The sequence below is a fragment of the Anomaloglossus baeobatrachus genome, chromosome 1, assembly GCF_048569485.1.
Source record: "Anomaloglossus baeobatrachus isolate aAnoBae1 chromosome 1, aAnoBae1.hap1, whole genome shotgun sequence".
Classification (NCBI taxonomy): Eukaryota; Metazoa; Chordata; class Amphibia; order Anura; family Aromobatidae; genus Anomaloglossus; species Anomaloglossus baeobatrachus.
Window position 1 is genome coordinate 851,714,269 of NC_134353.1, and position 14,343 is coordinate 851,728,611.

The following is a 14,343-nucleotide window of genomic DNA, read 5'->3' on the forward strand; positions in this document are numbered from 1 at the left end:
TCTCAAACAAGACGGCTAGGTCAGAGGAGGCTGGCACCACTCATATTGAGTGACGGCTGTGGGCGGTGACTACCGCACATCACAGCCTAGTATCGAGGGGAGGATCCGGAGGACGTCAGTGTGGAGCCGGCGTCCTGCAGATGGTGAGGCACGGGGCGCCGGTGTGCAGTACAGGGGGGGGGGGTTCTTCAGCTGAGAGCCCCCCCCTCGCTCTCTCCCCCCCCTCGCTCTCTCCCCCCCCCCTCGCTCTCTCCCCCCCCCCCTCGCTCTCTCCCCCCCCCCTCGCTCTCTCCCCCCCCCCCTCGCGCTCCCCCCCCCTCGCGCTCCCCCCCCCCTCGCTCTCTCCCCCCCCCTCGCTCTCTCCCCCCCCCCTCGCTCTCTCCCCCCCCCTCGCTCTCTCCCCCCCCCTCGCTCTCTCCCCCCCCCTCGCTCTCTCCCCCCCCCCTCGCTCTCTCCCCCCCCCCTCGCTCTCTCCCCCCCCCTCGCTCTCTCCCCCCCTCGCTCTCTCCCCCCCCTCGCTCTCTCCCCCCCCTCGCTCTCTCCCCCCCCTCGCTCTCTCCCCCCCTCGCTCTCTCCCCCCCTCGCTCTCTCCCCCCTCGCTCTCTCCCCCCCCTCGCTCTCTCCCCCCCTCGCTCTCTCCCCCCCTCGCTCTCTCCCCCCCCTCGCTCTCTCCCCCCCCTCGCTCTCTCCCCCCCCTCGCTCTCTCCCCCCCCTCGCTCTCTCCCCCCCCTCGCTCTCTCCCCCCCCTCGCTCTCTCCCCCCCCTCGCTCTCTCCCCCCCTCGCTCTCTCCCCCCCCTCGCTCTCTCCCCCCCCCCTCGCTCTCTCCCCCCCCTCGCTCTCTCCCCCCCCTCGCTCTCTCCCCCCCCCTCGCTCTCTCCCCCCCCTCGCTCTCTCCCCCCCTCGCTCTCTCCCCCCTCGCTCTCTCCCCCCCTCGCTCTCTCCCCCCCCTTGCTCTCTCCCCCCCCCTTGCTCTCTCCCCCCCCCTTGCTCTCTCCCCCCCCCCTTGCTCTCTCCCCCCCCCCTTGCTCTCTCCCCCCCCCTCGCTCTCTCCCCCCCCTCGCTCTCTCCCCCCCCTCGCTCTCTCCCCCCCCCTCTCTCTCCTCTCTCCCCCCCCTCTCTCTCCTCTCTCCCTCCCCCCCCCCTCTCTCTCCTCTCCCTCCCTCCCCCCCCCCCCTCTCTCTCCTCTCTCCCTCCCCCCCCCCCCCTCCTCTCTCTCCTCTCTCCCTCCCCCCCCCCCTCCTCTCTCTCCCTCCCCCCCCCCCTCCTCTCTCTCCTCTCTCCCTCCCCCCCCCTCTCTCTCCTCTCTCCCTCTCTCTCCTCCCTCCCTCCCTCCCCCCCCCTCTCTCCCTCCCTCCCTCCCCCCCCCCCTCTCTCTCCTCTCTCCCTCCCCCCCCCCCTCTCTCTCCCCTCTCTCCCCCCCCCCCTCTCTCTCTCTCCTCTCTCCCTCCCTCCCCCCCCCTCTCTCTCTCTCCTCTCTCCCTCCCTCCCCCCCCCCCTCTCTCTCTCCTCTCTCCCTCCCTCCCCCCCCCCCCTCTCTCTCTCCTCTCTCCCTCCCCCCCCCTCTCTCTCTCCTCTCTCCCTCCCTCCCCCCCCCCTCTCTCCTCTCTCCCTCCCTCCCCCCCCCTCTCTCTCCTCTCTCCCTCCCTCCCCCCCCCTCTCTCTCCTCTCTCCCTCCCTCCCCCCCCCCCCTCTCTCTCTCCTCTCTCCCTCCCTCCCCCCCCCCCCTCTCTCTCTCCTCTCTCCCTCCCCCCCCCTCTCTCTCTCCTCTCTCCCTCCCTCCCCCCCCCCCCTCTCTCTCTCCTCTCTCCCTCCCCCCCCCTCTCTCTCTCCTCTCTCCCTCCCTCCCCCCCCCCCCTCTCTCCTCTCTCCCTCCCTCCCCCCCCTCTCTCCTCTCTCCCTCCCTCCCCCCCCCCCCTCTCTCCTCTCTCCCTCCCTCCCCCCCCCTCTCTCTCCTCCCCCCCCCCCCTCTCTCCTCTTTCCTTCCCCCCCCCCCCCTCTCTCTCCTCTTTCCTTCCCCCCCCCCTCTCTCTCCTCTTTCCTTCCCCCCCCCCTCTCTCTCCTCTCTCCCTCCCTCCCCCCCCCCTCTCTCTCCTCTCTCCCTCCCTCCCCCCCCCCCCTCTCTCTCCTCTCTCCCTCCCTCCCCCCCCCCCCCCTCTCTCTCCTCTCTCCCTCCCTCCCCCCCCCCCCTCTCTCTCCTCTCTCCCTCCCTCCCCCCCCCCCCCCCTCTCTCTCCTCTCTCCCTCCTCCCTCCCCCCCCCCCCCCCCCTCTCTCTCCTCTCACCACCCCCCCCCCCCCCTTGCTCTCTCCTGGCATGGTCAGTACAGAAATCTCTCAATCGTGGAGGGGTGAGAGGAAGTAATAAACATGGAGTCCGTACTGTGTCTGTGTATTTCTTTCTAATAAAGTTTTTTTCCTCTGTGTGGTCTTTTTTTTTTTTTTTTTTAACCCTTTATTGGAGATTCTTAATGGCCAGGTCAAACTTGGCCTGACATTAAGAATCTCGGGCTTTATACCGGCTGGTAAAACATAGCTGGTATTAACCCCTTATTACCCAGCGTGCCACCTGCCACCAGGGCCACTGGAAGAGTTGGATACAGCGCCAGAAGATGGCGCTTCTATGAAAGCGCCATTTTCTGGGGCGGCTGTGGACTGCAATTCGCAGCGGGGGGCCCAGAAAGTTTGGGCACCCTTCACTGCAGATTCCAATCCCCAGCTGCATAGTTGTACCTGGCTGGACTCAAAAATTCGGCGAAGCCTATGTCATTTTTTTTTTTTTTTTTTTGAATTATTTCATGAAATTCATGAAATAAAAAAAAAAAAGGGCTTCTCTATATTTTTGGTTTCCAGCCGGGTACAAATAGGCAGCTGGGGGTTGGGGGCAGCCCGTAGCTGCCTGCTGTACCTGGCTAGCATCCAAAAATATGGCGAAGCCCACTTCATTTTTTTAAAAAAGTTTTCAGGCAAAAACCTTTTATAAAAAAAAAAAAAAAAGCTTCCCTGGATTTCTATTGCCAGTGAAAGTAACACCAAGCAGCTGGGGTTAGCAGCCAGTAGCTGCTTGGGTTACCCTTAACAATAGAAAATGCAGCGGGAGCCCACAATGTGGGGTTTTTTTTTATTTTTATTTTTAATGAATTTAAAAAAAAAAAAAAAAAAATCGACATGGGCTTCGCCCATCGAGCACCAGAGCATTTTACTGCTCAATTCATCCCAAGTAATCAGATGACTGCAGTGTCTGCCAATTACTTGTTCTGTGTCCCCCTGCATCCATTGCAGCGTGTACGGGCTGTGAGGTCAGCGGAGTTCACTCCAGCACTGGAGGTCAGCGGAGTTCACTCCAGCACTGGAGTCAGCTGATCTGAACTCAGCTGAACTCCAGCCTGCACACGCTGCGATGGATTCAGGGGGACATAGAACAAGTAAGGTCTAAGCCACACTGCGAGAAAAACAGTGCGAGTGGAGTGCGATCAAACATCGCATTCCACTCGGACCAATATTAGCCTGTGTGTCAGCACACATGAGTGATAATTTTCTCAGCCCTAATTGGACCGAGAAAACAATCGCAGCATGCTACAACTGTAATGCAAGACTCTCTCTTTTACCCATTCAAGTGTATGGGGTGAGAGAAAAATCGCACTGCACTTGCGGTACATCGGTGGACTACGGAGGAGAGAGGGAGAGAAATCCCTCCCACCCCTCCTCAGTGCTGGCCCACCCCTCGAGTGCCGGTCCACCCCCGCAGCGCAGCTGAGGTCTGCTCGCAGAGTCGGACCTCAGTCGCAGGGACACACGCATGACACTCAGCTCTGCTGTACTGAGCGTGAGCCGAGTGTAATGCGAGGGGATCGCAGTAATCCCCGTGTGGCCCCAGCCTAATCGGCCGACACTTGAGTCAGCTGATCTGAACTCAGCTGAAGTCCTGTACACACAGCCCGCACACTGTCACATGTGACCGGCAGCAGGCAGCGACTGCTGTTAAGGCTACATTCACATGACCGTTCTGTTTTTGCGGGCCACAAAAAACGGTCCTTTTTTTCATGGATGCATCCTAGTGGCATCCGTGTGACATCTGCGTGCCTTCCGTTTTTTTTGCGGACCGCAAAAAACGGAAGCAGCAAGAAAGATAGATGAGTAGATATTGAGATGAATAGATAGATATAGAGATAGAGGGATGAATGAATGAATGTATAGATAGATAAGAAATACATATATAATGTCTTACCCCCTGCATATTCTAAGCTGACACCCTTTTGTGACTTTCATGTGGCACTAAGGGGTGCTTAGCCTTGTATTTAGCCAAAAAATAAATAATAAAAAAAAAAATGACATGCGGTCCCCCTATCTTTTGTAGCCAGCTAGGGTAAAGCAAACGGCTGCAGCCTGTAAACCACAGCTTGCAGCTTCACCTTGGCTGGTAATCCAAAACAGAGGGCACCCCACGCTGTTATTTTAAATTAAATAAATAATTTAAAACAAAAAACATGGGGTCCCCCAAAATTGGATCACCAGCCAAGGTAAAGCGGACAGCTGTGGTGTGGTATTCTCAGACTAGGGAGGTTCACAGTTATTGGACACTCCCCAGCCTAAAAATAGCAGGCTGCAGCCGCCCCAGAACTAGCGCATCCATTAAATGTGCCAGTCCTGGTGCTTCGCGCCATCTCATCCCGTTGCCCTGGTGCGGTAGCAAACGGGGTAATATATGGGGTTAATACCAGATGTGTAATGTCACCTGGCATCAAGCCCTGGAGTTAGTGATGTCAGGCGTGTATCAGATACCCGACATCACAAACCCAGGCAGTAATAAAAAAAAAAAAAAGACAACAAACACATTTTTATTTGAAAAAACACTCCCCAACACATTCCCTCTTTCACCAATTTATTAGAAAGAAAAACAAATCCAGGTCTGGTGTAATCCAAGGGGGTCTCACGATGATCCATACCATAGTCAATGTCCCAGTCAATGAAGAACAGAATGTTCCCTATTTGCTGGGAGAGCCGTGCAGTGACCTGAGCTAACATCAATAGGTCAGCCCAGGTCACTGCAGGGCATGACGAGTGCTGCTATCAGGAGGTTAGCGAGGTATATTACCTGCGATGATCGCTGAACTCCTGACAGCAGCGCTGTCACTGAGTTCAATGACCGCCGCCTTCACAAACAAAGTATCGCAAGCAGCCCGTGACGTCACCACTAGTCACAGTATCGGGTCGACAGCGAGAGGTGATGTGACAAGCGGCGGGCATAGAAGGCAGTGACGACCTCTGACGTCAGGAGGGCAGGACTTCATCACCGTAGGTAATGAAATTACTAACCTCTTGACGGTAGCGCTGGTCATCCCCGCGGCTGCTGACACTGCAGTGCGGGCAGCCGCGGGGCTGGGGCTGGAGCGTGACACTGACTGCATGGGCACCCGACGGAAGTCACATGGAAGTGCTTCCGTGTTGCTTCCGGGAATTTTGCGGACCCATTGACTTGTATTGAGTCACGGTTCGTTATTACGGAACAGAATAGGACATGTTCCATAATAACGGAGCGGACATACGGCATCCGATGTGGTTTTTTTTTTTGTAGGATCGGATGCACATGGAAGTGCTACCGTGTACCATCCGATCATACACAAAAGACATTGAAAATATGGTCCTGTCTGTGGGGCCGCAAAAAAACAGGAACTGACCAGGACAGACGGAACGGTCATGTGAATGAGCCCACCTGCAGCCATTGCAGCGTGTGCGGGCTGTGAGATCAGGAGTCAGCTGACTCCAGCGCCGGACGATAAATTCTGTGTCCCGCTGCAGAAGGATCCGGTAAAATAACGGTTGCATGTGCTGCACAATTAATCCACAGGATCCGGTCATATGCGGTTTGCGGATGATACGGACGACACACAGACTAGGCAAGAGGGAAAAAAGCAATCTCATCACCCCATCACTTTTTTTTCTCCCAATTATTTTTTTCACATGTTGCGCAGACTAATAATCATAATTTCTGTACACTCACACCACACACACACACACACACACACACACACACACACACACACACTGTATATACGCACACACACACACACACACACACACAAACACTCACAAACACACTCACACTATACACACACACACACTATATACGCACACACACACACTTTCTTCCCCTGGCTGTGCAGAGCTGCTGTATCTGTGATTTCTCTCTGGGCATCAACTGGGAAGAGGCAGGGAGGAGGGTTTGGTCGGAGAGCAGAGTGGGTGTATTAGACACAATGGGTGTGTTAGATAAGCTAGACACCGCCCTAGAGCCACAAAGAGTTCTGGGACTTGTAGGAACTGAACACAGGAAGTCAGAGGAGAGATTAACCCCATCAGAGCTGGAGCCAGCAATGAGCATGTGCTGCTGGTGCACAATAAAAGGTAATTTTGCTGTAAAAACCTAATAGATGTGTTGAGGGGCACATATTGGCAAGATTTATCAGAAAAAAAAAATTCAGTTTTGGTAACTGGACAACTTCTTTAAGTGTAGGGTTGCATCACCGACATCTGTCTTATTCACAGAGGCAGCCGTATTTGAGGTAACTGTCGTTATACACAGCAAATCCAAGATGGCAGCCCCCAGTGTTTCAGTAAAACTAGAATTAAAGAAACAGTGAATTTCATTTTTGTATTAAAAATACTTTATTCCATAACTATTAATACAAAATAAAGACGCCTTACCTTTTTAAGTGATATTCTGACAATATACTCAAATGTACAGTGCTATTATGAGTTTTCTAACAACTAGTTTAAGATGCATTGAACAGTTTGCAGAAAGCTTTTTATTTAGGCTAGGTTCACATTTCCATTAAATTGTATCAGTCACAATCCACGGCTCTGGTAAACAACAGAATCCGTTTAGCGGATTGTTGTGTCCCATAGACTTGTATTAGTGGCGGATTGCGACTTTTGACCTTGCGTTGCATCCGCTGCATCGCGGTCAGTCGTTTTTGGACTGACCGCCGGGTGGAAACAACGCAGGACGTAACGTTTTTTGGGCCGTCAAAATTAACGCACCGTGCAGGAATCCATCGCAATCCGTCACGCTTGTAATGTTTGTCTATGGTGCTGGATTACGTCGTAATCCGTCTGACGACGGAATCTAGCGCTGGATTCCGTCATTCTCTACTGAGCATGCCCGTCATGTTTGGCACACGCACTGGGCTGTCCCAAACACAAACGGATCATGACTGATCCGTCAAAAAACTGACGCACAGTGGATGTAACGGACGCAACGGATCAGTTTTTTTCACAGGATTCCTGTGAAAAGGAATCCTGTGAAAAACACATCCGATGCGTCAGTTGACATCTAAAAAAACTGATCCGTTGCTGACGGATTTAAAACAACGGAAATGTGAACCTAGCCTTAGACATATTATTATACAGCAGGATCTACTTCTTATGCACAAAAGTACTGGCACCCCTCCACATTACACTTACAGGGGCTTTTGACATCCCATTCTAAATTCATAGGCATTAGTTTAGCGTTGCTCTTCCCTTTTTGTAGTTATAGCAGTTTCCACTCTTCTGGGAAGACTTCTTTTTTTTTTTTACACAATTTGAGGTCTCTGGTAATTTTTGCTTTTTCATCCAGAAGAGCATTTATGAGGTCAGACACTGATGTTAGCCGAGAAGGCCGGCCTCAGTCTGTTTTAATCAATCCCAAAAGTTATGGATAGCCTTAAGGATGGGGTTCTGTGTGCTCAGTCACTTTCTTTCACATGACACTCAACCACCTCTGTGTGCGCTTTGTTTGCCGCCTGTGTGCACCTTGCTTTGTGCACAGGGGCACAACCATGGGGAACAGAATAGGGCCTTCCCCAAACTGTTCTTTCAATGTCCTGTATGCTGAAACAGTAATTTCCCTTCACTGGAACTAAGGGGCCTAGGCAAACCCATTTAAAACCACTCCATAGCTTAGCGCCTCCTCCACCAAACTTACAGCTGGCACAATGTAGTCAGGTATTTCCTTAGTGTATGTATCTCCATGGTTACAGATTACCAGTAAATCCAGTTTTGTCAGCTTCTTCAGTCGCATTGTTCACCTCCGTCTTGCCCCTCTCTGCTGCTTAACAAAACATAAGAATAGTGTCTGGAAAACCTTTAGGCTATGTGTGCAGGGGCCGTGCGCACGTGGCATCTTAGAGCGCAGCGCTTCGGCTGCTGCCCGAAGCGCTGCGTTCAAGAAGTGACATGTCACTTCTTCCTGCGCTTTGCCGGCAGCCCCTGCTCTGTCTATGGCAGGAGCTGCAGGCAGAGCGCGTGGATCGGCTTTTTTTTTTTTTTTTTCTACGGACATTTTCTGCAGCGATTTGAAGCGCACGTGTGCTCTTCAGATCGCTGCAGAAATTTCTGCAGGGCTAGTACGCAACGTGCGCACATAGCCTTAGACTTTACAGGGTAAACATCTATTTAAACAATGGGAATGAACGTCCTTCTCTTAAGAGCTTACAATCAATAAGTATGCCCAACTGGGGATGAAACTAAAGGTAAAAAATGCTTATAGATACTAAAAAACCCTCCACACAGAGTTGCATACTGCTGCATGAGTCGGCCACCACCCAGGTTATGTGTATGTAAGTGTGCAATGAGTTGGGGGATATGATGGATAAAGGGATGATGCAATGCTGATTTAGGGTAGGGTCCCATTTGTATTGTAGTGCAGGCACCATCTGTATGATAGTGTGACATCCCATAAAATAAATCAAGAGGGTCCAGTCCACCAAAGCGTTCCTAAGAAAAGACATATGGATATAAGAGCCTTGGCTGAGCAGTCTGTGCCTCTAAGCAATATACCAATATTCAGGGTTACATTTAAGTAAATCTTGAAATTTGCCCACCTCTTACACCCATAGGGCCCCCATACCCATTAGATTAAAGTCATCTGAACCTGCCGATATCGACTGGCTTGGTCGATGGTGTAATGTGAATAGGGTCACCGGCTGGGAGAGATGTTGACTGCCAATGATGGTATTGTTCTCGCTGAGATAATGTGCCGGCTGACATGTCAGCCAGTGGCTTCTCATAGAGGACACGGGAGCACTCCTGTGTATGGGAGCGCTCCTGTGTATGGGAGAGTCATCTAAGATGGTTGTTGACTGATCGTCACAAGCATTTTTCATTCAACAGCCATACATTGTATATGATCTGCTTTATGAGTTTGGCTAGAATTGTTGAAGTGTTAAGGCCTTCATACCCATTAGGCGGCTGTCAGCCGGACAATGCTGCAGAAGATTATTCCACTGACTGCCATCTCTGCCAACTCTCCCATACTCGGGAGCGCTTTCTTCGCTTCTGTGTGCTTTGCGAAAACTACTGACTGGCATGTTGGATGCCGACTTATCTCGAGGAGAACAATATGATGGGCAGTCAAATATCAGGCCTGCCTGACCAACATCTCCCCTGACCGGTGGCCCCATCCATATTAGACATGTGGTGAACCCATCAATATCGGCGAGTTCATCTGATGTCAGTCTGTGTAAGGTGGGCTTTCATTTACTTTCATATATCATAACTATGCTCCTTTAATCATGTACTACTGACTTTGTGGTTTTTTTTTTGTTTTTTTTGTAGATAAACTGATAGTTGATGATAATGGAGCAGTGTTACAAGCCAGTCAAGTCTGGGGTGCCCTGCGAGGTAAGTCCTCTGTTAAGCAGCCCATGTACCGTGCACAGTCCCATCACCCCCCCATACATATGACTGCTTGTCTCAGGCGAGAACGCATTTGCTTTTACTCTGAGAAAGTTTGAATAAGCTGCTGCCGACAGAAAAAGGATGAAGGATTTAAATTCAGTGTACAATTTTTGTTTCCCCTGATATTAGCTAGGGAAGAATTTATGGACCTTTCACCCCCAAACCCCCCCCCCCCCCTCCCCCTCCCTCTCCATACAAATCAGATGCTTGGCCAGTCCTGTCCACATGGGGGTATTAAAGGGAACCTGTCACCAGGATTTTTCCTTATAACCTGCGTCCACCACCAGTGAGCTCTTGGATACAGTGTTCTAGAATACTGTATAGAAGAGCCCAGGCCGCTCTGCAAAACGTAAAAAACACCCCTTATAATATTCACTTAGGGGGAGGTCCGGTCCAATGGGTTTTACTACTCTCAGTTCGACGCCTCCTTCATATGGTGTGATCTACGTCCTCCTGCCCAGCCCTGTGTGGATGATACGTCCTACGTCATTCACACAAAGGCCTCCATTGCGCTCCTGCATACGCACACTTCTTGCTTTTTGGCTGAGGGTAGATTAAAGTGTTGTAGTGCGCATGTGTGGGCGGTCTTTGACTTGTCCTCAGCCGGGTAGATCAAAGTGCGCCTGCTCAGGACCACAATGGAGGCCTCTATCTGGATGAAATAGGACGCATCATGCACACAGACCTCAAAAGGATGATGACGCCTGCACAGCATTGAGGAGGCGCCGGATGAATAGTAGCAAGATGCATCGGACCAGACCACCCTCCCCCCAGGTGAGTATTATAAGTTATATGTTTTTTATGTTTTACAGAGCGGCCCGGGATCATATATACAGTATTCTGGAATGCTATATATAAGAGCTCATTGGTGGGGGCCGCAGCTCAGAAGGGCACCTGTCACCAGGTTTTTCCCTTAAGTGGTGTAAGATATTGCATACATTTTCTTTCTTTCTTTCAAGTGAAAGATTATATCATCATTTTATCTTGTGCCTAGAACCACAAATATTGCTCACTTGGCATTTAAGCTGCTGCTAGATGTGACGTGTTAGGCTGGATTTATGTCAAATGACGGAGCACGATTTCCAGATCCGCCACCGGTCTTCTGAACCACACTCAACAGAATGTTAGGTCACTGAAGTTGTTTAGTTTGGGTCCATAGACCCCCGGCTGGTCTCATGTTGCCATCCATATTGGGATGTATGAACCTAATGATCCTGCATTAGCGGAGGGGGGGGGAGCTGACTTTTTCACATCAGACCCTTTTTAGGCTGTAATAACTCGTGCCGCTTTTGAAACAAAGCCCAAATGGAGTCTGACTGTAACATTTAGCACCCCCTCTTAGATTTTACTATCCTTCTGAATCTACACCTGGCTATAGCTCCAAAATCTACATGAAATAAAACCATGCATGATTCCAACCTTGATATTTTGGTAGATAACACAGTAGCATATGAATAATTTAACATTTTTGTCTTCTTTTACAGGCCTTGAGACCTTCAGCCAGCTAGTGTATGGGGATGGCAGTGGGGCGGTGAGTATTCATGCACTGAATGTGGGGTCGGCCTCAGAAACAAGGCTCACATGCTGTTGGAACAAAGGAGACGTTAGAAGTAAATGTCTTCCCCCTGAAAGGACTTTGATTGCGTTAGTAATAAATGTGGTTGACTCTTGGCCCTATGAACTGTTATTGCACCATAGAGTAAAGGTGGAGTAAGATAGAAGTTATATTCATGTTTTGTAATCAGTTTATATATCTACATATTGGCAAAGGGCCCTGTGCACATCACCGCACTGGCCATCCTATACCGGATACATATATTATATACAATTGTGATTACCTTGTGTGTATTTATTTATTTTTTTCCATTTTTACCCAGTTTCTTATAAACAAAACCCAAATTACTGATGCCCCACGGTTTGCACACAGGGGGATTTTGCTGGACACATCCAGACATTATCTACCATTAAAAACTATTCTTTTGAACTTGGTGAGTTACGTTTTTATGCTTTTTACTGTTTATGCGCAATTCATTTTCCTGTTTTTATAGATGTAATTTGAGATAATAATTTTGTCCCCTTTTATTTCACGTGATGTAAATTTAGTAACTTTGAATTGCAGTCTTGATAATTCACTAATAAGGCTATTGCTGAACAGGGATAGTTGTTGTGCAATGGACATTAGATGGAGGCACACTGAAATAAGATCTAGCTGCAACGGGAGGTTGGGGGTAACGTTAAAAATGTAACGTAACGTAACATAACATATATAATTAAAAGCTAAAGATTTTTATATCCCAAACATTTTAATATAGATTAAAGTGTGTTTGAGATATTGTGCGTGTTTATCTATATCCAACAAAAGTAGCAAATATTTCTGTAATAAAAATATCACATACCCATACTCCTGTGACAGGTTCTCCTTAAAGGGAGCCTGTCGGGTGCAATATGCACCCATAACCAGCAGCAGTTCTGGGTGCATATTGCTAATCCCTGCCTAACTGTCCCTGTATCTCGTAGCATAGATAAAGATCTTTAGAAAAAGTATTTCCAAAGATCCTTTATGATATACTAATAAGAGGCGGGGACTAGTAGCAAGGGCGGTATATACCCTGATTAGACCACCTTCTTAGCATATTAGCACGCTCTCAGGAGTGTATTAACATGCTATTCAATGGCCATTTCCCAGCGTCTTCAGCAGTGATGCGCGGACCTGTGTCTGTTGCTATCACCTCCGATGCCGCCTTTTAGGCTTATTGCACACGATCAGAAGTCGTTGCACTTCCGATCATGCACACTATGAAGCTGAGTGTACACGTCCTGGCTTCAGAGAGGTCTAGTGCGCGTGACCAGAATTGCTGGGACTTCTGATCATGCGCACTGTACCTAAAACTGGTGTTGGAGAGGTAGTGACAACAGACAGGTACGCACGTCACTGCCAATAACATTGGGCATTGAATAGCATGTTACTAAGCTTCTGTGAGCATGCTAATATGCTAAGAGGGAAGACTAATTGGGGATATAACGCCCTTGAGACTAGTCGCTGGCCTCATTAGCATATGATAAAGGATCTTTAGAAATATAGAAAGACTTTTTTTTTTTTTTAAGGATCTCTTTATCTACGCTACCAGATACAGGGACAGTTAGGCAGGGATTAGCAATATACACCCAGAACTGCTCATGGTTCTGGGTTTATATTGCACCCGACAGGTTCCCTTTAAGAAGTATGACACGTGGATTTAGCATATCACTTAGTTTACAGACTGGATAAACCTCTTTCTTTGGTGGCTTTTGCTCCAAAACCAAGTAAGGCCCTGTGCGCACACTGCGTTTTTACCCGCGGTTTTGCTGCAGAAATTTCTTGAGAAATGTCTTGAAATCTTTCTGCAGACATTTCCCAGCAAAACCTATGGGAAAAAAAAATAGTTGTGCGCACACTGCGTTTTTTTTTCTCAAGAAAATTCTTTCTGAAGATTTTCTTGAGAAAATGTGCATGTCACTTCTTTTCCGCAGGTAGCTGCAGTATGTCACTCCATTCACTGTAATGTAATCGCGAAATACCGGGGGTATACCGCAGGTAGCAAATGATGTGCAGTATACCCTTGGTGTAGCCGCGGTTTACCTGCAGTAATGTTCATCACTGCCTGAGGTTTTGCAGGGAAATGATGTCATTATGACAGGAGAGGAAGCGGAGCAGAGTACACACACACACGTCACACTCCCTGGACGCCGCACGGAAGCACTTCCGTGTGACCTCCAGGTGCCCGTGCAGTCTGTGTCCCGCTCCAGCCCCGCGGCTGCCTGCACTGCAGCGTGTCAGTGTCTGCCCGCAGTATCAGCAGCTTCTCATGCTGTAGTGCTGGCAGCCGCGGGGATGACTAGCGCTGCTGTCAGGTTAGATGAGATCATTACCTGCGGTGACTATCTCCTGCTCTCCTGACGTCAGCGCGGTCACTGACGTCTATGCCCGTCTCGCGGGCGGCTCGAGACTGTCACTAGCAGTGATGTCACGGGCTCTCGCGATACTGCTGAGAACGGGGCGGGCATAGAAGGCAGTGACAGCGCTGACGTAAGCAGTGCAGGAGATCATCACAGCAATTGTAAAGCGCTGCGGAATATGTTGGCGCTATAGAAATAAAGATTATTATTACAGCAGGTAATTATCTCATCTAGCCTCCTGACAGCAGCGCTCGGCATCCCCTGCAGTGACCTGGACTGACCTATTGATGTTGGCTCAGGTCACTGCATTACTCTCCCAGCCAATGGGGAACATTCTGTTCTTCATTCACTGGGACAGTGACTATGGTACGGATCGCCGTGGGACCCCCTTATTGGATTACGCCGGACCTGGAATTGATTGTTCTTTTCAATAAATTAGTGAAAGAGGGAATGTTTTGGAGTGTTTTTTGCAAATAAAACTTTTTTTGTTGTCTATTTTTTTTTTTATTTCTTACTGACTGGGTTGGTGATGTCTGGTATCTGATAGACGCCTGACATCACTAACCCCAGGGCCTGATGCCAAGTGACATTAAACATCTGGCATCAACCCCATATATTACCTCGTTTGCCACCGCACCAGGGCAACAGGATGAGTTTGGGCGAAGCGCCAGGATTGGCATGTCTAATGGAT

The 14,343-nt window shown here is 50.0% G+C and overlaps 1 protein-coding gene across 2 annotated transcripts in view; it reads left to right on the plus strand.

Moving 5' to 3' along the window:
* Positions 1-14,343, plus strand: part of HEXB (hexosaminidase subunit beta) — an 87,148-nt gene that overhangs the window by 12,628 nt on the left and 60,177 nt on the right. For both annotated transcript variants that reach the window (XM_075325378.1, XM_075325372.1), the window contains exons 3-5: positions 9,594-9,659; positions 11,201-11,247; positions 11,594-11,704. In XM_075325378.1, coding sequence (XP_075181493.1) covers positions 9,594-9,659; positions 11,201-11,247; positions 11,594-11,704 — 224 coding nt within the window. The remainder of the gene's footprint in view (positions 1-9,593; positions 9,660-11,200; positions 11,248-11,593; positions 11,705-14,343) is intronic.